The sequence below is a fragment of the Venturia canescens genome, chromosome 6 (genome assembly GCF_019457755.1).
Source record: "Venturia canescens isolate UGA chromosome 6, ASM1945775v1, whole genome shotgun sequence".
Lineage (NCBI taxonomy): Eukaryota > Metazoa > Arthropoda > Insecta > Hymenoptera > Ichneumonidae > Venturia > Venturia canescens.
The window spans coordinates 10,952,096-10,976,352 of record NC_057426.1 but is presented as its reverse complement, the minus strand read 5'-3'; the positions used below and the strand labels follow the sequence as shown (position 1 = coordinate 10,976,352).

General features: G+C 37.5%; 2 protein-coding genes across 3 annotated transcripts in view; both read right to left on the bottom strand.

Annotated features, from left to right (window-relative positions):
• Positions 1-1,145: 1,145 nt before the first annotated feature.
• On the bottom strand, positions 1,146-8,527 carry LOC122412300 (lysosomal acid glucosylceramidase-like). 2 transcript variants are annotated; one of them, XM_043421761.1, is made up of 7 exons: positions 7,754-8,527; positions 6,820-6,908; positions 6,411-6,741; positions 5,327-5,586; positions 2,489-2,920; positions 1,500-1,848; positions 1,146-1,397 (listed from the first exon to the last, which is right to left on the bottom strand). In XM_043421761.1, the coding sequence occupies exons 2-7, from the start codon at positions 6,878-6,880 to the stop codon at positions 1,295-1,297; spliced, it is 1,536 nt and encodes a 511-aa protein (XP_043277696.1). In that variant the 5' UTR covers positions 6,881-6,908; positions 7,754-8,527; the 3' UTR covers positions 1,146-1,294. The 2 variants fall into 2 exon arrangements, with proteins under 2 accessions (XP_043277696.1, XP_043277695.1); XM_043421760.1 differs by lacking the exon at positions 7,754-8,527 and adding an exon at positions 7,255-7,720.
• A 2,781-nt stretch (positions 8,528-11,308) lies between these two features.
• Positions 11,309-24,257, bottom strand: part of LOC122412216 (lysosomal acid glucosylceramidase-like) — a 53,853-nt gene continuing 40,904 nt past the window's right edge. Inside the window, exons 2-7 of the mRNA XM_043421625.1 lie at positions 14,558-14,643; positions 14,125-14,455; positions 13,751-14,010; positions 12,166-12,597; positions 11,669-12,023; positions 11,309-11,575 (exon numbers count right to left, since the gene is read on the bottom strand). Of these exons, the coding sequence (XP_043277560.1) occupies positions 11,470-11,575; positions 11,669-12,023; positions 12,166-12,597; positions 13,751-14,010; positions 14,125-14,455; positions 14,558-14,615 (1,542 nt within the window). The 5' untranslated portion in view covers positions 14,616-14,643 and the 3' untranslated portion in view covers positions 11,309-11,469. The remainder of the gene's footprint in view (positions 11,576-11,668; positions 12,024-12,165; positions 12,598-13,750; positions 14,011-14,124; positions 14,456-14,557; positions 14,644-24,257) is intronic.

Genomic DNA, 24,257 nt, shown 5'->3' with positions numbered 1-24,257 from the left:
TATTCAAATCGAACCCATATCCATTTAAAATAGAAGAGTAAAACTATCTTTAATTGTATTCGCGCTGTGAAACTATGGTTGACGTAATGAAGTCATTCTGAATAATTATAATATTTTCTATAATCGATGGTTCCATTACCGAGTCGTACAGGACAGATAACATTCGACTTTCGTTGCGAAATAAAGGCAACGTGCAGCATGTCGATTTCTAAAAAAAATTGTTTTCCATTGCTTTGTTTTCAAAAATACTGAATCTAAAAAAGCGAACCTTGAACAAAAAAACTCAACCTCGAAATGCAGACAACAGACTCGACCCCAAAGAAGCAAACAAACAAAAAACGAGTTTTGATAGAATTGAATTATTTGAAAATTTTCGAACCCAATCAAAAAAAAGGAGACTGAACCTCAAACAAGTAAATCAAAGAATCCAATGCGAAACGAACGAACAGACAATAGCAAGGTGACTGTAGCATCTCTCCAGACAAATGAGAGGCCTTGAAAATTTGATTTTGAATTGACATTCGATTTAGGATTGTATTTTCTCGCTTATCGTCCTAAATTTATTTGATAATCGAGTTATTTTACAATCTTTTCAATGTTTTTCGAATTTTTTCACTGGTACGTTTATTTTTAATGTCAGGGGTCACGCCTTTCTTTATAAAAAGTTCTAATTCTGATTAATATTCACTAGAGAATATTAAAAATTCGAATTATACGAAATGAAAAAAAAAATAATAATTTCAATAATTTGCGAAAATAAGCATTGAAAGTCATTTTTTTTACAGCAGCTTCGGTCTCAATTCGAAATAACCGAAATTTTTGTTTTTCTTTACAACGGAATTCATTGATATTCCTGTGAAAAAAATGCCCCCTCGGACCTTCGAAGGAATCAGTTTATCTTGACGCTATTCGCGGAAATCCTTGATGATGATGTTTCATTATAAACGTATCACAGATATCTATCAACGATTACAAATGTCAATTCTATCGTTTTGTATGAAATCTTACAATCTTATCGTATCGCCATAATATCGTGGAGGAAAAAAACTGCGTTGAATATCGTTGCATATGCATTCGAGATAAATTATACTTTGACGAAAAGTCTGAGGCTTTGTCGTACGCGAGAGTGACAGATAAGCGAAATGTGCGTTTCCCGTATTCTTTATTTCAGAGTGTTTCGTTATTTATACAATTTCGGTATCACAAACACTGATCGTTATTGTCGTGAAGTTGATTACTCGAATGGATCGACGCTCTCAATAAATAAGCATATCCTTTGAGCCACGTTTTTCATTCATTTTTTGTAGATTATCGTTTGTATCGACTTCGGTGAAAGGTTCCTCGAAATGCAACCGAGCTCAGGATCTTTTATTGTGACAGGTCTAGTGTCATTGTCACTGAAAAGTGATCAGTTGTGAATGTTATTTTGAAATTTTTTTTCTTTCAATCGTGACTATTTTAAAAATTGCAATTTCGTGTCCCAGTTTTGTTCTACTTACGAATTGTAGAGAACTACGACTATTTCGTCGTCGGGAGTTAGAAAACTCAAGTGACTTATTTCACCGCTCGTTGTAGTCCCGATTCTCGTAGATCCTTCGCTTATAAATTTACTGAAATGAGCAAGAGCGTAGTAAGTTGGTTGTTTGTAAAATTCGTCAGTTTCGGGTTCAACGATTACGGACGCGTCAACGTTGTTCATAATCCAGTTTGGACCTCCCGCTTTGTCCAGAGCCAAATTCCATTCCATCCAACCGGTAACCCAGTGACTCAGATTCTCAATTATGTTCGAAATATATTTTTCTCCGCGTTCCCAATCACCTAGATGAACTGCCTGAGATGAGCCGGTACCTGTTTAAACGTTTAATACACCAAAATAACCGATTTTTCATGAAATGTCAAACATCACCGGCTTAAAATGTAACGATTCAAGTGCTGCACTCCATTTAGGTGGCGAAACATTGAATATCCGCGGCGAATATTTGTCCCACGAGCTTCTTCAAAAGACGTACGTAAAAATGAAGTTTGAATTTTTTTCAGCAATTCTATGTCTTCCCTGCGTCATTTTCTATTTACACGTCGAACGAATATTATATATTGTTATACACTCGACAGGTTTATATTTCTAAGTCACTAAGAAAACTGTCTTATGAAACAAAAATGACGAGATTTTCATTATGTTTTTTGCTGTTTTTCTTTCAGAACGACAAGTATGATTCCAGTCATCCAGAGATGCGGCAGCGTATTGACGCCAAGTATTGAAAAAAATAATTTTGTAGACGGAGTCAAGAGGGGCCGTGTATCTTCACTCGAGATCGGTGGATTTTTTCATTATCGAGAATGATTTTCATCAGAATTCATATCGATCGATTAAAAGATTATTTAACGAATCAGTGGGAAAAGGCGAGAAGCATTTGCTCGGTAATAGCGAAGAAAAGTCGTGGCTGAAAAAAGTCGACGTTTTTCTTGAATATATTTTCAAATAACTCACCAACGCATGCCTCAGTCATGAGTATAAATTTATCAGGATACTCGTCATGAGTGAAATCGTCCACTAACGGAGTCGTGAATTGGTCCCAGTAAAAATGTACAGCGATTCCGCTCGTATAATTCTTAGCGAGATCGTTTTTGAATATGCCATCGACGTACCAGGAGAGATTGATTCTTTGATCGTCGATTATGAGAATCATAGTATCGTTAGATTCAGAAGCAGCGATCGTAGGGCCTAAATTATTAGCAATCCAGTCCGCTACGGTATCCGGTGTCCAACCCATTGAGTTTATATGGAAAAATGGAAACAAAACATCCATGGGCTCGTTCCCCGTCGATATGGCCGATATTTTCAATCCTTGTTTTTTATACTCGAGTAAAAATTTCACCAAGTAATCCGCGTACGTTTGATAATATTTTTTCTTTAGGAAGCCTGCGTTAGAAAAAATTAACGAAGCTTATTCTCAACTGAATACCACCGTTAAAGTTGTGCTTTTATGTACTCGATCTTAAGGCTAAGATTGAACATTGTATTTGTCGCTAATTAGAAAGTTTTTATTATTATTTATGAGCTGTAAAAATTTAACTGTGGAACATCAATTTAACAGCTACACCGGAAACAATTTCACGTTTATTTTTATATCGTCACGTTCAGTAAATATGCAGCCGTAAAAACGTGAAACGCAACATATTAAAATTTCATAACGAACAACGCCCTTGCTGTAATCGTTAAGTAATGGATGCTCCTGTAAGTTTTTTTTATTTCACGAAAATTTTATTCATTTTCAAAATTATTTCAACCCCTCTTTTCCTCTATTTTACTAATTTCCTGCTCTCGTTCGTGGGGAACGCCACAAAGTGAGAGCTATCCTTTCTACTGCGCTGCATCGTTCCATCGCGTTTTCACGAGGGCTAAGAAAAACTGGGGAAAAATCGACTGGTAAATATGGCCACATTTATACTGAGTTTTCCATCTCGTTAAGACGAACCAACAGAGCCACACGATGCAATTTACTGATACCCCCTGCATTTGCGTTACCGTTGTTAAGCTATAAAATGTAATGAAAGAATGAAAAAATGTTTTTTGCTGAAAATTCGCTCATTTTAGTTGCCATGGAAACGGAGTGGTAATCGGCGTGTTAATCTTTGTTCGATAACTCTCACGAATCTGTTATCAATAAGACCTTTTTTTATCGAAGCTCTTGATTTTCTATTTCGGAGGGAAAGTGTAAAAAAGAAAGTAGGCCAAAGCGGAACAGGCGGGTTAAACGGAACACTCCCCCGAAAATCTTATTTATACGATAACTTGATGTTACTCTTATTTTTTAAGGATACACACTTGAAAGTGAGAAAAATCACAACTATTCTGTTTTTTTTGGTAACACCATGGAAAATGGATATAATGTGTATTCAATAAAACAATAGCAGTTCCTCCTCCTAGCGATATGGCAAGCTCGCCATGAACTTACAACATTGCTTACGGTTGGGATAGGAAAATGTCTTTTAGTGGCACTGAATATGCTGTTTTAGTTTTCGAATGAGCTGATCCCATTTCGATCTCCATTGAAGAATTTAGTCGTGGATTCTGGCTTAAATTTTAATCTATATTATTTTCGTGATATGATTTTTTTGCACATTTCAGACGAAAATGAGTCTGATGAGAACAGTGCGTTTGTTCTTTTCCATTGATCAGTTGTTTCATAAATTTCAACCAAGTTCTGTTGAAATGGAGCTTCAAGAAACAAAGAACTTTCAGCAAAATTCAAAATAAATTCAAAAATCAGGCAAAGTAGATACAAAAAAACGTTCACATTATTATTTTAATATTTTCAACGAAGTTCCGTTGAAATAGAACGTCAAGAAACGAAGAACTTTTAATAATATTCGAAATGAGTAAAAAAAAATGGAGCGATGTGGACACAAACATTTTTTCTCACAATGAAAAGACCATTTTTGTCCCATTTTTTTTTTTTTGTAAAATTCAAATTTTATTTGATTTCACCACACGTGTCAGAAAATTCATCAAAATCGTCAAACAGCCTTTTTTTCGAGGGGGAGTCCACTTTATGAGAAATAAGTGTGAAAAATCAATTTTTTAATACAGCAATAGTTGACAGAACGTATGTAACCGACACTAGCGTAACTCCTTATGGCACGTTCTCTTACCCCACGTTCTTCCAAGAGTACCATGAAGTTATCGCAAACGAGATAAAATTGTATAAATATCACATATGTTGGATATAACCTTATTTTCAATGACAATGACTATTTCACGGTTTATCTTGAGCTGATAATTCAATTTATTGATCGAAAAAGAAAAAAAAAGTTGAATTTGCAAAAAAAAAAAAATTTTTTCCCTCCAATTTTGAGTTTTTGAAGCAGCATGTTTTCAGCTGAATAACGAAATTTTGCAGATTTCCAATGGAGCAAAAAATGTTCTAAATTTTCGGTAAGTGTTCCGCTTTGCCCTATCCTCCCCTATAGAGAAATGTTATTCTATCAAAATGCAAGTCTGTGTAAAAATTTCAAGTCGTTTTATCGACTACTTTTCGAGTTTTGCTAACACAAACATAGGGAAGCCGAATTTTTATTTATAGATTGAGTTCGAAAGCGTACTTTTGTTGAGTCTGCAGTTTTCGAAAGTAATTTTTACAACTGTCAAATTGTTCAATATTTTTCTTGCAACTACGTTTCTTCGTTCGTATAAATTCCTCCGAAATGAATACCGCATTTGCCTGTGCGCCAATGGTCACCGGACCTGATGCTGGCTCTGCTCTAGCTGTAGAACTTGTTAAAAATAATGAAACAATTTATTGTAGAAAATACTTGGAATAATTACCGAAACCGTTATATTGGTCGTTAGTTTTCATCCAGGGCGGTGCGGTCCAAGAAGCAGATACAAATCGAAGCTGAGGATTCAGCAGAAGTGCTTTGTGCATGAGAGGAATTTTGTACCGGAAGTCCTCTGGTGCAAGAGCAAAACTTTCCAATGTTTCGTCCATCTTATCAGCGTACGTATAAGGCCTCGTGGAAAAATCTGTACCCGCTGCTGGCACGCGAGCCAAATTGTATCTGCTGCCATTTTGACCAAAATAAGCTCTGCAATCGATCGAAACGATTAACCGATTAATAAAAACAGTCGTAAAAAGCCGACCAACCATTTAGCAAATTACGTGTTTAATCGAATATTCCTTCTTTGAATTAGTATTTACTCGAAAATATATATCTCGATAGTTTTCGTTTCGAATGCAATTTTTACACACGATACGAATGTCAAATGTTCATATTTTCAATTTGAAAATAGTGAGTAGTTGGCGAATATGGAGTAGCGGAAAATCGAAGGTGAATTTTTCGAGCATGTTAAACTTAGATATGCAGAATAGCGATGACTCGAAAAGGTGAAAGTCTAAATATGGTTAAATTTGGGTTTCACCAGTCTGAGTGAGTGAGTGAGTGAGACGCGTGTATTTTGAGCTCCGCTGCGTTTATTTATTTTTAACGGTCGACTTTCTAGCGTTTCGACATTTTGACCGTTCGACTTTTTTTTTGGAGTTTCAGTAATTCGACCGCAGTAATCTTTAGTCTTTTCTTGCTATATTTTCGAAATTGTGAATATTCACAGTGCTGCTGATTGTAGTAATTTATGAAGCGAAAGAGTGATGTCGAGTTTCAAGAAAATCATTATTTTAGTCGTTGTTCTATGGGTGATTGTTACTTTCTATTTTCGATGTAAACGTGCTTCGAACTCTGAAGTTTCTACTTTATTTATTTTCGACATTCAAAGCTCTAGTCAAATTGATCTGCCTCCGTATTATCATTCGAAGTTTATGAACCGGAGGTTTTACTTGTGTTGTTACTGGTGATTGGCCGAACGATTCAAAGATTATGGTCTGCATGTGAAAATAATGTTTTAGTTGACTCACTCAAGAATATTGTTTTGAGATTGTTGACTCAATTTCTCAATATTTATGCCAGCCGAATCAGTGAAAGCTCCTCCGAATCCAAGAATCGTTTGATACTTTTTATCGGCATTAATGTTTATCGTAATTGCATCCACCTCGTTGCTGTCAGTCGCATTCGAAATAAAATTACCGATTACTTGACTCAACCGTTTTCCGGCCTTATTAGATTCGTAGCTCCGATATTGTCCCTTGTCAGGAACGCTTCGTGGGACTGAATCGCAGTAGGTTGAATTGCAAACGCATACTATACTCCCATAACCGAAATCACGTGGCACACAATCGTCAGCTTTCCCTGATTAAGAGCACATAATTGAGTGACGCACAATATTTTTCAAACTATTTTTAAAAAACGCAACGTTTTGCCACTTACCGATTTCTACACTCACTGTCCAAAGATTTATAACGAATAAAATTATTCTCAAAGTGACCATTTTTCGTTGATCCAAATTACCATTCAATCTAAAAATCATTTTTTCACGTTATTACTTTTACGTAGATTATTACGTAAGGGAAACTCGGTGCGAAGACTTTCTCAGTGTCATTTTGTTCACTAAATATTTATTGATTATGCACGAAGTGCGCAAAGATTTGACACGTCCAAACCAAAACCTTGAGACGAAAAAATTCGGATTTCATGTTTTAACCGATCTTGGAAGGTTTGTGAGTATCAATTTTCGCGCTCGAGAGAAATATCCGAATTTGTCAGTCTTCGCAACGATCTCCCCGATCGTTTAACGTTTCGAACATCTCTGTAATGTCTAATCGACCGAGTATTTCGCCAAGAAATTTCAATAAAGTAACATACACAAGAATATGTCGATGAAAATAAATTTTGAAACACTGTTCTTCGGTGAATTTACGATTTTGAGCGTGATTTGTGCCAGTCTATCAGACACTGTGTTGTCTCGTTTTTAAACACTGCACTTTATTTAAATATTAGAGAATACCAAATGGAGCACTTGGGCAGCAAAGAATCACTGCCATTATTCTTTCGTTTCATTATCGTTTCTGAAATATATTCTGTACACACATACACAAAATTATCCGGCATTGATTAACATTCGTTTGCAAACCATTGTAAATCAATTTCCATAACGAGAAGTGTAAAATTCACTATGCGAGAGTAACCGCATAAATTAGATATAAATTTAACAGGATTCAGTACAATTGAAGACGAACTTTCTAGGATATCCACGATTATTTTACACGTGGACAAGATTATTTGAAAAAACGCTTTCACCCCCTTTAACTTTCACACGTTTCTAGGTCTCTTTTACTTAAGCTAGTTCTGTGTGTTCACGTACGAGCTTAAATTTTGGGCAGCGGCGTACAATGAAATCCAACGCTAATAAGGTGTTGCCGATTAAGGCGTTGCGAAATCGTCGTACCAACGCCCTTCTCCAGTATTACTATTCGCTCCGTGCGCGTACACATACTACTTTGAAAGTGAGCGTGTCTTGTGTATACGTATTCCCCCAAAAACGCCGGAGTCCCCTTTATGGTGGCGTTGGCAGTATGCATGAATACACTAATACTATTAATCCAGTAGTATTAGATTTTTTGCTCCGCCCACGTGCACAGAGCGAATAGCGTCGAGCCTCGAAATGTCACTGTTTTCCGAAATCTTATTTATTCGTCACAAAAGAAGTGAAAAAGTGTAAAAATGCCAACTCGATCTAGACGGTGGTCGAACATTTGAGAAAAAAAGCTTTAATATTGTTTCGTTGGTTCATCAGCCGATATCTCCGAAGCTGAATGGTCCAAAATTTCCCATTTTTTAAAATATCAATCCCACAATACTACTGCATACACGACCGGTTTTTAAAATCTGTTTAGCGTTCTTAAAAAAAACGTAAATAAAGTTCTATATTAAGTGAAGTGTTAGGCACAGGCATCGCGTACAAAATGAGACATTTTTAATGACGAATATATCTGCGGAAAACTAAATGGTGAATCGATTTGAAATTTTCACAGTCTATCTATGAAGGCTATTATCACACAATATCTTTCAATATCAACGGATTCTTAAGACTTCAACGAAACTACAGAACTATTAAAAAAAAAGGGAGCAACGAGAGCAGGAAAAAAATTGTCGCGATGACAGAACTGTAGCAACGATTACTGAACTCCATTGCTGTGGCCACGAAACATCCGCCGGATAACTGTACACGTATATATTTCTATTTACGTATATTCGTCATAGGGCATTCCAAGAAGGCCGACGGAGCTTCATTATCAACGGACAGTGGTCCATTGTCCGGTCAAATTGGAATGGACAAGATTTACAAAGGGCAGCTCATTCTATAAGTTGGCGAATGGAATTACATTGGGGCAAGAACCGTTTGATTAAGTTTCGATATTTCTCAAATTCGATCGATGAAAGTAGTTTTTTTTCACATCCTTATACTATATACTTTGTTAAACACTCATGACCATTTTCACTTCATGTTAATTTTTGCGGTTATCGTTAACCGGTTATCGTTATCTGTCAATAACAGGTGAGCATGGGCATGCAAAGTATGGAGAGAAATTTGTGTTGGCTCGGTAAATAATTATGACCCCCAACGTGTTTAAAGCCGACGAATAATGTGCTTGAACAAATATAAAGTTTATTTTTCATTCCAATAGCACGTGGAGATGAGGTTTCAATAATCATTTCATTATTCCGTGTTGGCGATTTCATACACGCTGTGGTTTGGTGTTGAGTCGACATTTTTTAATGTTTCCTTCGTGATACTTCCGGTAGAGCACGATAAATTGAATAAATTTTCTGATGCTCTTCCCATTGCTCGTTATAACGCTCAAATGATCCTTACATTCACGCGATTGCATGCATGCAATCCTCTAGAGACGAGTATTCTTCGATTCCGTGCATATTTAAACCGACTGCGATAAAAAAAAAAATCTCGCGTAATATTGAGAAAGGTGAAGACTTTCAACGCTGTAGAGAATTTACTAAACCGGCAATAATATGAAACAGAAATATTACGACCCAGCTGATGAGTGAATATGTTGAGCTGGAGCTCTGATTTCTTCATTTTTATTCTTTTGGATGTGTGTGTTTGTATTTATGTGTTCGCGAGCATAAAAATATCCACTTTTCTCTATTTTAAAGCGATATAATTTTCTAATTTTCGAATAATAGCAAATGATGAAAAAAAAAAAATAAAGCAGATTTGAGCTGCAACGTTGAACCAATAATACTTTCGCCTTATTGTATTTTTTACCATTGTCGGTTTGTTAGATTTTTAGAAATCTCACTCCGTTCTATCGTGAAGCTGAAAAGCCCTCGGAAGGCTCGGAAGTTGGACTGGAAAGTTATTAAAGAGGGTGGATCACGAAATCAAAATAATCAGAAATTGATCAAATTTCGTGATAACATTCTTTGGCATCGAGTATACAGATACAATTTTTTCAAATTTTTTTACCACGTGGTTATCGCATAATTGAGCATTAAATTGAAGTTCTTATGCACGAGATGTATAACTGTATATATGGAAACTCTATGCTCATACACGTGAACTTTAGTGTTCAATTACTCGAGAGCTATGTGGTAGAAAAATCTAAAAAAAATTTATATTGTCTTATATATTTTTAAAGAATGCATTTACCAAATTTTATGAAATTCTTATCATTTTGAAATTCTTAATATTTTTAACATGGTTTAGCATGGCAACGTTGTATCGTCGCGATCCACCCTCCTTAAAAAAATCTCTCTCGATTCATTTTTACAATGATGAGAAAATGGTGAAAAACAAATTTTCAATTATTTTCATCTGCGCAGCCCTGTTTCGACACTTTGAACTCAAAAATGTTCAAAATTTGTTCAGTTCAAATGTTCAATCTGCTTGCTTGAACGAATATTATTCACTGCGATAAAAGGATGCTTGAACCAACCGATGTTTTGTAGGATCAACAAATTTTATCTAGTGACAGTAAGACAATTCAGTCGAGACCTTTTTTATTTGTGTGGAATTGTACGCTGTGCACAATTGATTCTCTGCACTTTTGCTCCATCTTCATGTGTTTTGATCGTGACGTCCCCAAAGTGGGCAGTGGGTAGCCTTCAAATTTTTTTGAGAGTGACAAAATTTTATTAAATCTATAATTCCATGGAATACCACACCTTCTGCTATGAGAGCAAAAAACAAAATTTTTGCTCCGCGATTTTTGAGAAAAAACAAGAAACTATCGAAAAGTGGCTTGAGCACTACCTAAAAATATTTTGAAAAATTTTAAATTTTAAGAAAATCACTTTTTTTATCTACCAACTATTTACGTCGGAGATCCGAGAAAAAAATGTTGATTTTTTTGCATCACCCTAATGCTTATAAACGGGACCCAACGGAATGACAAAACTATACGTTTCCTCGAGAAGTAACAGTTGCAAGTGCAGCTGGTTGCATTGCTGCATGACCGACTCGTCCGTTTGACCTAAATCCCAGATTTTGAGATGGATTCTCGCTCGCTTATATAGACATGACCATGGATCATAGAAGATAGAAAATGTGACTTAATTTTCATCAGATACAGAAAAAACGTTCTTTTAATTCGCTTCAATCTTTGCTCGTGAATTCGACTCTCCGAGGGTTATGGATGTTTCTGGATGGCTCCAAACTTCTTGCCACAATAACTCAATTCATATGTTCATCTTTGAATCTCACGCTAACCCGGTGTAGCGTCCGCGCGTAGCTCTATTCAGCATCGATCGATGGTACTTTGAAGTAGCCGATCTACTATATCGTCTTTACATTTTGACCGACAGCATCAAAGTGAAAGTAGGAAATTTCTAACGATGGTAAATAATCAAAGGCAAGGCTACGGTGAAGGATAAAATGCTGCAGAGTAAAAAATGACCAGTCGTTTGTAGGTCTTTTATTCGTTACATTTTTCCACATAGTCCTCAAACGAAAATATGAGCGGATTTACTCGTTGAATGATGAAATCTGAAGATCTGAGTCTTAGTGCATTTCCGATGGAAATTAAATCGTCGTAATTTTGTTGAAAGAGAGATTCTTGTTCATTCACGTTTGTAGATTATCGTTTGTATCGACTGTGGTGGGATATTCGTTTTTATGTATCCGGCGCTGGGATCTTGAATGACAAGGGTCGTGTCACTAGATTCTCTGAAAAATGAGTAAATTTCGTCGTTCATTAAGCAGCTTTTGGCATGAAAAATAGGGGGCTGTTTCTTGATAATCGAAAAAAAATGTTCTCACCCGTTGTAGACGACGATCACAGTTTCCTCGTCGGGAGTGAGGAAGGCTACGTTGGCAAAATCATCGCTCGTATTTGTATCGATTCTGATCGATCCTCGGCTGATGAATTTGCTGAAATGGGCGAGAGCGTAGTAAATCGGCTGTTTGTAAAATTCTTGTCTGTCGAGATCGACGAATATCGCAGCATCAGTTCGACTTCCTACACGATTGGGTCCTCCCATTTTGTCGAGCACCAAACTCGAGTCGATGTATCCGGTAATCGAATGATTCAAATTTTCAATGATGTTGAAAATGTATTTTTCTCCACGAGCCCAATCGCCTGCATAAACTTTCGGCTGTTGCCAAGGCAGGGAACCTGATCGATCGTCAAATCGTTTTATTCATCGTACTGCCACTTTTATCTTTTATTTTACAGCATGCATTTCTACATCGATTATTACAGTGGAAATAACTGAAAAAAGAACGCTTGAAACGTGTCCGTTCGTCGTGACACTCACCTACTGCCATTGACGTGACAATGAGGAATTTTTCGGGATATCTTTGTTGAAGTTTGTCGAGCGATATTGGGGATTCGATATAGTCCATTGCAGCGTGTACCGCAATGCCTGCTACGTAACTAAAAGCCTGATCATTTTCGAAGATTTCGTTGACATAATGAGGAATGTACATTCTCGCATCGTTCCCAACTAATATAATAGTGTCGTTGAATTCCGAAGCTGCGATGCTCGGTCCAAAGTGCTTTGCAATCCAATTGGCCACGGACTTTCCTGACCAACTCATTGTTGATTTATATGGACTCATTTCACCAAGATCAATAGGCTCTTGTCCCGGCGATATTGCCCATATTTTTATACCATGCTTCTCGTAGGCTTCGAGGAATTTCACCAAGTAGTCCGCATACGTCTGATAATATTTCTTCTTCAGAAAACCTACGTCGAAATAATTAACAGATTCATTTTACCTTAAAGTCATAACCAAAATTATCAGCGTAGACTGCTACGTTGAAGCTTTTCTGCGTTTATGTCACGCAGTAATGCGGTTGACATATAATACTTTTATGATCACTTTTTAAAAGCCTTATTAAATATTAAGGTCTTGTATAGACATAAAACGTGATTTTCTTCATTTTTTTCGACAAGAAAATAAAAGTTTATTGAAAAACTGCGAACGACATTCATCAGTACCTTCAGTACATATGTTCGTGTACTTGTATAATTTTTTTCATCAAAAAATTTTTCAAAAAGACGCAACTCTAGCTGTTTTACAGTTGCACCTTTTTTCGAGCATCAGTTGTGGTGGACATGATAACTAAAAAAACTTTTAATCCGATCCATATCAAATTTATGCCACTTATTTGTTATAATAATAGCTTGGGCCTGAACGAAGGATTTGTAAAAAATGTTATTTAAAAAAAATGGCGACAGTTTTAACAAAAAATCATTATTGAGGTGCTAAATTTTCGGTTTTATTCTAAGAAATAAGTGGTATGCATTTGGCATGGATCGGGTTAATAGTTTTTAAATAATCGTGTCCACCGCAAAGGTATTTTTCAAAAAAGATGATTCTGAAATAATCGCGTTTTAAGATTCAAATATTAGACGACAGCGGGCGCCGGGCGGTCGGTTGAATTACCCATAGCTACGAATCTAATGCTCCGATCTTTATAAAATTTGGTGAGATTATTCTCCAAACTTGAAGAATATCAATTAAAGAATATGCATTTAAGGCCTTAATATCACGAAAGCATTATTTTGGAGGAATTTCGAGCGTGTTGTTTGGTAAATATTCAAGAATTCAAGATCAGAGCAATCTGGACCACTTTGGATCATACTGGAATTTTCATTAAGGTATTTAGGACCGTTGTTTTCGTATTTTCTTGAAATATTTCAAAGCAATTTATTCAAATGCGCCATTCTGGACGAAAACTTCGTTTTGAAGCACTTCCAACCCTCAGTAGGGAATTTCATTTCGTTTAGTCGAGTAGAAATTCAGAGAAATTCATGATACCGTTTGATTTTAATTGTTTTTTAATTGTGCATAACGCGCATATTTGTGAGAACGTAAAAGGGCGAATATAATCACCTCCATGATATTCGTCATGTTCTGTTTTCATCCATTCTGGTGCAGACTCAGCAGCGGATACAAATTCAAGTTGGTCATTTACGTGCGAGGCTTTTTGTATCACAGGAATTTTGAGCATGAGATCTTCGTTCTGGAGCCTGAAGTTTTCTAAACGATCATCTTCCTCGTCATCGTAAGTGTAAGCCCTCCTCGAAAAATCTGTGCTGCCAATTGGTACGTAGCCAAGATTGTATCTGCTGCCATTCTGGCCGAAATAAGATCTGAAAATATAAGAAAAAACGAAGATGACTCGTGGAAAACGGTAGGGCCGTGAATGGAATTGCCTCGACGTGCTGTTTCCGTTTTTGTTCTGATTTTGTCTGAGAGGCACTCACTCCAACAAACGCTGCTGAGTTTCTTCGTCCAATCGTAGTATGAGCTCGGATGCCGAATCCGTAAAAGCTCCGCCAAATCCAAAAATCATTTGGTATTTAATATCATAGTTGAGAGTCAATTTAACTTCATCCTTGTGATTTGACAAAATCGCAGATTTTTCGAAAGACCCGAGTTTGCTTGCCATCCGTTTTCCACCTTTGCCAGATTCGTAGATTCGATAATAACCCTTTTCCGGCACCACTCTCGGTGTGGAATCGCAATAAGTGGAATTGCAAACGCACACGGTTCTACCGAGGCCATAAATACGGGGAATACACTCGTCAGCCTTTCCTGTATCAAGAGATGCATTCGTAATTCAATCAATCCACTGGAAATCGTTCCTTTTTAATAAGAAACTTGATTCCCACTGGATCAAGTTTCCTTGTCACTCACCCACTGCCACTATGCCGACGATGATTGTTGTTATCACGTTTGCCCACGAAAAAATCATTGCGGACGGATTGAGTTGTTGAATATTTCTGAAAATATGACAAAATTTAGTAAACCATCGACGAATCCTTCTTCAACAGCGCATTCTACAAAAATACCAAGATTGAGCTATTTTCCGGTATATTTTCATTTTCCAAGGCCCCAGAGCCCTTCAAGGCTCGAGCTTCATAATTTATGTTAGGCGAACGAATTGATAACTTTTTGTATGCAAAGAACGAGCTGTTGCTCGAAGCACGATTGGGCATGGGCGTCACTACTAATTTCCGTGGAAACTCAACGTCATTGAGCTTCGCTACTGCTGTTTTCCCACAAATTCTGTATGCAGCATGTATGTAGATCAGTATCTGGCTATGTTTGCAGTTTATTTGTCTGACCTATTGTCTCTCGCAGATACGTGCATATACGTACAGACCGTTGTACATGTATTTGCTCTTTGCTGGAGCTTCATCGTGTATACACGCACAAACTCCTCAAATACTCGTTCGAGCAAGGGCGCGAGCTTCGCTGACTCGGCTCAAACTCATCCACGCGTATTTGACAATGTTAAAACACAACCTGCGACAATTTGTGATCCGTGCCCTTTTATTTGTCCTTCTTTTCGTTAACGTTTATATACTCGGAGAAGAGGTTTACGTACCAATCGACAAGTAAATATTGATGCTTGTTCACGAAATGCCGCATTTTGGGGACAACCATTCTGATGTGTTCAATTTAGGGATTGATGGAGCGAATTAAATGAGCGAGTCCCTACTGTAACTACTTTTTTGAGCAATTAATTAACGCGCAATTTTCACTCTCATAGTGCATGAGAATCTTTCTGTTCCAGTTGCTCCTCGTGTTAATATTTCGTGTCTTAAGGTAGTTCATGCACGAAATGATTTTCTTAAGAAAGTCTTGAAATTGCGTATCAAATTTTGAAGGATTCGTCTCATTCGTTATTGAGATAAACGTGCTTAAATATGAAGAAAAAATACACAGGGTTATAGGGACTATGCGTAAAAAATCGTTTATCTTTCCGTATAACGAATGAACGCTTCTTACGAAGTTTATGAAAAAGTACATAATATAACAATTGAGTATATAATGAAGGTTTGGGAAAAAATTCGAGACGATTGTCTTACCAGCAGTAATGAAGATATATTACGTTAAAGATCGAATTTATTAATACTTTTTTCTTGATCCATTTCCCTTTGTGCGTCTTCCCTTTGCACTCTAGAGCGATTTTTTACATAAAAAACTGTAGTATTTTTGCCAGGGACGAATGAAATTTCGGGTTCAGTTAGTGATGGATCACTGATTAATCAATAGCTTGTAACTTCATTCGTCAAAAGATAAGTTGAAAAAATATATTTAAAATTTCGAATTAATAACTCTGACATGAATTTAGAGTGATAATATCTTTAATTGGGAAGTAAAAATCGACTTAATTTAAACACCCATAAAATACGATCGTTCGGGCATGATCTACCTTAAGGAAGTTTATCGCAATTCCAATGGATAATAGAAACAAGGCTGGAAGCTGCGATAATTTACTCTCTTTTATAAACTTTTTATACAGACGCTCGGCAAAAATTATGAGGTGTTTCTTCAAAATTATAAGACATCGTTAATTTTTTATTGGTCGCCATTTTGCGAGACGATGAGAGGATCTCATAAGTCTGCTAGAAAACAATTATTTCGATGAAAATGTACCAAAATTCGGTGTTGATCTCTCCCAGGACTGTCCAAACCTAGCGCCATTCTCAAATTCGAATACCTAAATTTGAAATAAATAAATTTGCATCGAGTCATTTTTTCTAATGTATTTCATTACTTTTGTGCTGAGTTATTTGGCAACCTTTTAAGGCGGTTGATCATCTTGAGTTCAACGAATGAACGCAATGTTGTGTCCGCGAAGATCGTCAAGGCCAAAAAGAGTTGAACTCCACGAACACGAAGCATGAAAATCTCGAAAGATTCGCACTCCAAGTAACATTGCGTGTATTTTGAAACTTCATTGATTTTTCTTGATAGCTTTACATTTTATTTGCTATATTTACTAAGGCCGGATAACTAACGAGAAATTTTGTCTTCACGAATTTCAAAGGATTCCAAAAATCTATATTCATTTCTCCATCGACATACCGCGATCTCTCTGTTTCTCGATACATTTGCGATTCCACAAGGCGCGTAATATTCTGAAAGTTCAATATCGCTAAGTGTGTCCAGAAGGGGTATACTCGCGAAATCAAAAAGACATAATGGATTTCGATGACTCGGCGAAAGTTCTACAGTACAGAAACCGTCACAGGGGCTTGAAATATTTGAAATGTTGATATGGAAGTAAAAATACACGATAGAAAGAGTAGTGTGTTTTGTAATATTGTGTATAAATCCATACACATGATAAAAGAAGAAACGAGTAGAGTGAACTTTTTTTTCATCAATTTGATCAAACACAGAGTTTTCACGTTACCGCGGATTTCAATATCACCATTTTTTTTGGAATATCGAATCGTACAGAACAGCAAGAAGCAGTGACTAATTCAGAGACATTGAAAAATGGGAAAGAACATGAATTTATAAAATGAAAAACATTAAAATAATGAAAAATAATTACAGCTCTCGTCGACGTCAAAATTTGGGTCAAAAGTTCATCATTTAATTATCTTTTTTCATACTACATGAAATCATGATATCGCGTTATTAGGAAAAAACTGCAGAACGAATATCAAACAATGTTCTTCTGTTTTTCAAACGTAATGCGAGTACTTCCATTGAAAATACAATTCGATCTCTCTACGAACTCACAGTGGATGCTGCAAAAATTCGTTAAAGCAGAAAGTTCGGTGCAGCAAAATGAATTGGCGAGGATTTGCAGCGTTGTCTGAATTACAAGTATCCTTTGTCTCGTATTTTAGTTGTATTCAAAGAAACGTTGTTTAAATGTTTCCAGCTGAACACACTCGATCGATTTTATCCTTTTTACCATTCGGTCTCTCTATTTCGGGAAAATAAACACCAAGTGGTTGGACATCCGGAACGGGAAGTGTAGCTATTCTCTTGTCCTTTAGTTATATCCAGAGCGTTCAGTCATGGTTCTTCGTGCATATCCTGTCGAGATAGCCGTCACTATAAATCTAGCACAGTGACGAGATATATTCCTGCGCCGATGGATGCGTCGATGTACGAATAAACAATCGCGTTTGATTGAAACGCCGAACTTGGTTTCGACTTGCGACCACTGGCGCGGATTGATCGAGTGAAAAACAACGCCGAAGAAACTTTCAGCTAATCTTGTCAGCTTGCAAACGAGCCTAGTTTCTCGCTGATCGTACGCGAATTGAGCAAAATTATCAGCAGAGTTTTTGATAAATTGCCAAACGATTGGCACCCTTGGCGATATTGCATCAAAAAAATTGTCTCTCGCGACGATAAAAAAAACCATCCTGACTTTTGTACGAAAATAACCAGAGGGCTTTGAACAAATAGCGTTGTACGACGGTTTCTCGAGGTTATCGATCGATTCTGCTCAGGAATTGAATTTCCATTCCGCTTTCAGTCATCTCGAGATTTCATTTATTGTAATAGGCTATTTTACAGCATGTAAGAAAAAATAGAAAAATTCGTGTTTATGATAGATTTTGTAAAAAGTAAATGAGAAACGTCAATATTTGTGTATAAAAATCTTATGTAAATTTGATAACTCAATTTAAAAAATCCTCTTTTGTTCGAAACGCCATCCGCGCCATATTAGATTCCAACGTGACGTCACTCCGATAACAAACAAAATCTAGATTTTTACCGCACGCTCAGTGCTATTTTGAAATTTCATACAAGTTATTATCACGTTTGTGAACTTTTATCACTTACTTTATTAAAATTGCATCATTGAAGAGGGTTTTGTGAAAGCGGAAAGTACAAATCTACCAATGATGAATACGTCGATGGTGGCGACGAATGCCCAATTATTATGGCGTTTTTACACTTGTATTATTGCATTCGGGCACAAGACACCAATGATAAACATTATAACTGATTATTTTGACAAATTTTGTTACTTGGTCCGTATCATTACTAACGGAGTGACGTCACAAACCGAAACAGCATGGCGACTAGCGTTACTGTGCGAAAATTCAAAATCCATAAATAAAAAATATTTTTCAAGACACTTTTCGGTTTTATAAAATAGAAATAAAGATTTTACTGGTTCATTACGATTTCAGGGTTAATTTGAAACAGTTTTTAAACAAAGGTATAATACCCTATTGAAACTGACATGTGCGAAGCTTTAGCGTCGACGTTTATTGTGTCCGAAGAGCGTACGAATGGCAAGTATTTTGTTACCAGCTGATACGAGTTGCTGCATTATTTTAAAGCGAATCAATTTCTGAACGTGACTCGCTCGATGAGCGTGTTACCATGTGAATTTACATTGTTAGGGAAAACACAATGTTCCAAGTGCGTTCTACATTCATGAACGTATATACGGTTGTTTGTGCATTTGGCTACTCGCTATTTCGGATATACTGCCAAGCCAAATGCTCGCATTTAGCTTAGAGCAATATCGAGTTTATGCAGACGCTGCCGGCTGACTAAATACGTGCATGTTCGATCGTCAAGGGTGCAGCATTTAAATACCGTCTACGAATTGTGTTGAAGGTAACGAGCAAATATTCACTTCATTCGATGAGACAACTGATCGAAAAGATCATTTTGAGACCGCATTGCGACAGAAGAACTCGAATGTAGCTGAACGGAAAAAGCAATCGTGAATGATTCAAAAAATATGGTTCAATTTGAACGATGCCACTTGCGGTCCAACGAAGAGACAATTCAATGAAAAAAATCCATTACGAAGAATGTTCCGAAATGCGAAAAGCTCGATCGATGGTTTTCGAGAGTTCACTAAGTGCAACATGCGCGTCGTTGACTTTGAAGAGAAAACGAGATTCTTATTATCATGTGAATCGAAAGAGTCTCGGAGTCGATTTTCCGGTTGGGCCAAGTCTGTGTCGGATTTTTCATCTTGTCAGGCTTCTCCGATGGTATCAACGGCCTCAGAAGAACGATATAGGAGCTCTTATCATTTCGTCTGTTTTCCCTCGTTCTTTTCCTTCGCTTATCGAGATATTGCTCACAACAATGACGATATTTATCTATTGACTTCGGCCTCACTTTTCCCAGCCTCGAACGAAAGAGTAAGAGAGAGGAGGGGGGGGAGAAGACAGAAAAGAGAATCGGAAAAGACGTAAGGCGAAAATAAATAAATAAATAAATAAAAAAAACATTATCCATCGAAATCGATCAGGTCGCTAAGTCCTCTCGCCATTTCTTCCTCTCAATTTTATCTTCTTCCCCACGTTTTTTCATCTTCTGTCGTCATCGATTCGATACAGTCACATAAACTCTCGCTGTTATCATTGAGAACAGCTGGCTTTTCAACGTTTGTTTCGAAAAGCCCAGAAAAGCTTTTTAGATTTTTGTCACTCGGTTGGACGCACGAAAAATAGTTCAAGTGACCATTAACATTTTTCCAATAATTCCATTTTTGTATATATACGTTTCTTATTAATAAATTTACATGCATGATTTATTCATTATTATTCAGTCGTTGAAGCGTGGAGCGATTCGATTATTATCTTCGATCCGAGTATTTTTCACTGTTTCAATTGGTATTCGATTATTTGAAATTTGTTGAAACTCGAACGTTTCGTTGATGGTTATATTTGTTCGCGAATTCAATGAGATTCGCCGAATTGTTCGAGGGGTCAGGCTATTCGGATGGGAGGTTTACACGATTCTCAATGTACGAAAAATATGATCAGAGACCGGAGCATTTTGTAAATAACAAATAAATCAAATGCAGTGATGTTCTGTATAACGTAAAGGTAGAAAAATCCCCAAATTGACATTGTAACAAACCTATTTGTTTACCCGAAATAAACTGTCGAATTACGTTTCGTTTGAGGGCCTCAGGGCCGACTCACGGCCTTTTTAGGGTTACGTGCGATTCCGAGGCTCGGCGTTGTGTGCAGTACACGTTTTATGAAGTACGAGTCGAGAGGAAACTAGGCGTAAATTTGGCCAGAAAATGAAAGGGTTCCGTTATATTATACTCTCATTTTTTCTTTTATTCCTACTGGAAAAATGCAGCATTTTTTCAACCGCTACTTCAACTGTTTTTCAAGTCGTGGCAGCCTTCGCTCTTGCTCTCCTTATCCGTGCGCTAGTTTTTCTCTCAAACGTACACCCCCACTCGACGAGGCTCAGCTCTTTTACGCTGGGATCGTTTTCAGCCTCTTCCCTCGTCGCTTTAACGTTCCCACGATAATTGGCTCCCTCCGTTTTCCAAACTTCATTGTATATTTTGATTTAAATCTCATCATCAACTGATATCCCAACACGGATCTGCTGTGATGCAAGCACTCGGTATTTCGTACTTTAAGGTGATGGATCAGTCATCGGATTTTTGCGATCGTGCTGCGTACGATGACATTTTTATTATTTTAATCGGACGAACGATGTCAAGGAGTTTCAATTTCAAAAATTCGAGGTGCGTGATTACCGACTGATCCATCGTCTTAAATCATCGTCTGTTGGGGCTGATATTTCGATTGGTCTATCGCTAAATTTCATTCTCTCATTTGATGAAGCTCTGCTCAATATCATTATCAAATTACGCAGCAGTATTCAGTTGAAAAATCTTCTTTGTTTGTAACCTTATTTTTAATTAGATCAGCATTGAAGGTACTCATTGCAAAATGCACCATTCGGATGGTTTTTTTTATTATTGTATATCAATAAATTTGCCTTCGTTTTATCAAGTGTCTCGGTAGTTGTTTACGTTATTATTATTATGACTGTTATTATCCGAGTAAATGTTCCAATGGAAATTTCGAAAATGGTTGGAGAAGTTTGAATGTAGTTGAAATTCAAAAACCACGCATATCGTTAAAATGGGTCATGGGTTGAACGGCGATTCGGTTAAGGGGAGCAGACAGCTGGCACCCTCCGCTATTGCCCGATAAATGGTCGAGATATCGGTGTACAACAGCCCTAGTGGAAATTTAAACCTTTCGTTGGCTTTGAATTCATCCAAATTTAAGGGGCATGAAACGTTAACCCTTGGTTTCGAACCCTCCGTGGCTCCTCGAAAATGCTAAGTCCGCTTAGCGTCAGCGGCCAAAATTGTGTGATAGGATTTGTAATTTGATCTGGAAAACGGGCTCAACACTTTGTGAGGGAAAGGACAATTTTTTTTCTCGCATGTACACAATTTTCAATCGATTTTGAAGGAGCTTAAAGTTGTTGCGGAGTTTGAATAATCAAACGGCCGTGGCAGTCATTTAGCTCATTAATTGTGTGATTAAAAGTCATTGAAAGAGAGTTTTGAGAAAAACTTCATTGAGGAAAAGGCTACATCAATTTTCGTTGAAAATGGGAGTTCGAGGTAAGGTTGATCCGATTCCCGGAACTTCATAGCACATCACTTATAAAATTCGACCATCGAATACAGCGCATCGACATTTACCAGCGGGAAACACGACTATAATGTTTTATTTATACATACGCAGCGGTGGATTGTCAGAGCGAGTGAACTGAGCGCTTTTTTTCTTTTTTGTACGAATAACAAGAGCGAAGATTGACAGGTGCAACAACGAGTTACTGTAACAGAAGCTCGACTCTGTACAAACGCGATATATCTCGGAACGAAAACGGAATATTCAACGGGATAATGTTCGGTGCATGGGAAAAATTCGAAGCAAGAAATATTCATTTTTCTATACAGCCCGGCTCAAAATTCTGTAAGCACTTGATTTTGTATCAGCGAACGAGAAATTGAAAAAAAAAAACACACACACACACACACACATTAATACATGAATAATAATTAGATTATTTCAATCATATTTTGAATGCATTTTTCCTCCGAAAAAAATCGGAATTGCATTAAAAAAAAATAGATTCGTTCAACCATGATGCAATTTTCAATATCAATTTATCATCGTGCCGGATTCGGTTCGATTCTATTTGACCGTCCGACGAAGTTTCTTATGATTTACCGAACGATCGAAAAATCAATAATTCGAATAATAATGAATTCGATTCGTGCCGAGAGTACTCACTGCTTTTTTAATATTTTTCGTGAAAATGCGTGCTTGATATGAAACTTTTGAAGCGTAGTGTATTTATTTTTGTCGAATACGCGGGACTTTTATTCATGGACAAGGCGTGTGTGCGATATGCAGGGAGACAGGGAAGTAGTAATAGCTCGTCGGAGACACGCGACGAGTGCTTGACAACCAATAACACCTCACCAGGGGGTTTCCTGTTATTCGTTTTGACGTTCCATTACGGTGGGAGTAGGAAGCGGTGTGTTGGGTGGGAAAACACACGACGGAGATTCAATTCGTATTGGCAATTGGCGAGAACGAAAAGTGTAGCAGGATAGGCTTCGAATTGAAGCATCAGGAGCAAACACATTGATTTGTGTGTTTTACGAAGGGCTTGTTTGTGCGAAAAGACCTCTGATGAAATCCTGCAATTCGCTTTTGCCGATGAGATATACAGGACAGTCAGCAACTCACAGAACCGTACTACAGACAAGATTTCCTTTGAACTATCCCCTTTAAATAAAAAATTATATGAGTTGATATAAAAAGTGGGACAAAGTTGAAGAGATGAGAGATTCTCTACATTCGTTCCAAGAATGCAATTCTCAGATAGGAAGACGTACATGCATATATCGGGGCTGGCGTCCGAGGGACATAACTAACTGCATCGGCAAGATGTCTCGAAGGATTCGAAGGGGCTCGTAGACACCACTGGCAAGAGCTACCAGTTTATTGAGAATTTCTCTAAGAGCACCGCCACGTTTTCCTTACTCGCAGAGCCCTTGGAGTTTCAACATGGGCCAGTGCTTCCGTCTCTACTTGTGATTCTCCGAGGGGTCTCGTGTGAGGTACTCCCTCAATCTTTGCAGCTTGCCTTCGTCTCAAACCCTCTCTCGGTAACGAGGATGATGTTTGACTTATAGCGAATCCTCCTGTCTAACACATACGGGCTCGAGGAATACACATATTTGTGGGATCGTACATGTGCACGGATGTATTTGTCATTGACAGGTGCCTCGACCTCCATCTTCTCTACCTGGAGAATCTGGTCCACCTCGCGTTTGTGGGAGTATGCTCGAGGAGTAGCAAGCTTGATTAATGGACTTGATTCGTCTTTCCGTTCGCAGACATTCCAGATGACACGTCCGTACCCATTTCGAGGCTTCCTCCTCAATCTTTCGCTCCATATTTGTACGCGATCCCTTCGCTTCCCTGTTCGTGTACACATTGGTTATCTAATTTGCCATATTATCACTTTCCGAATAGTTCGAATCCGATGGAAAGCGAAAAGTGGGTAAAGACTGAGGAAAAATGGCACGGAGGTGCTGCATTGGATGTTAGAAATCAGCAGGCCAGATGTCATTGGAAACTATTTGAGATCATGGCGAAATCATGATGACGGTGCCACTGTAGCGTTTCGTGTCAACTACTTTTTCGCATAATTCACGACGACACATTGAACAAACGTCCCATGTGACCGAAATCATGATTTCTACCCTCTCGAAAATAGTATTCCAGCACTCTGTACCTTTTGCTCAGTTTCCCCC

Coding starts and splice junctions, on each gene's coding strand:
- LOC122412300 (XM_043421761.1), bottom strand. CDS start 6,880: ATGGTCACTTTGAGAATAATTTTATTCGTTATAAATCTTTGGACAGTG. Junction 6,742..6,819: donor GACAGTGAGTGTAGAAATCG/GTAAGTGGCAAA, acceptor GCTCTTAATCAG/GGAAAGCTGACGATTGTGTG. Junction 1,398..1,499: donor GTCGTAGTTCTCTACAATTC/GTAAGTAGAACA, acceptor ATCACTTTTCAG/TGACAATGACACTAGACCTG.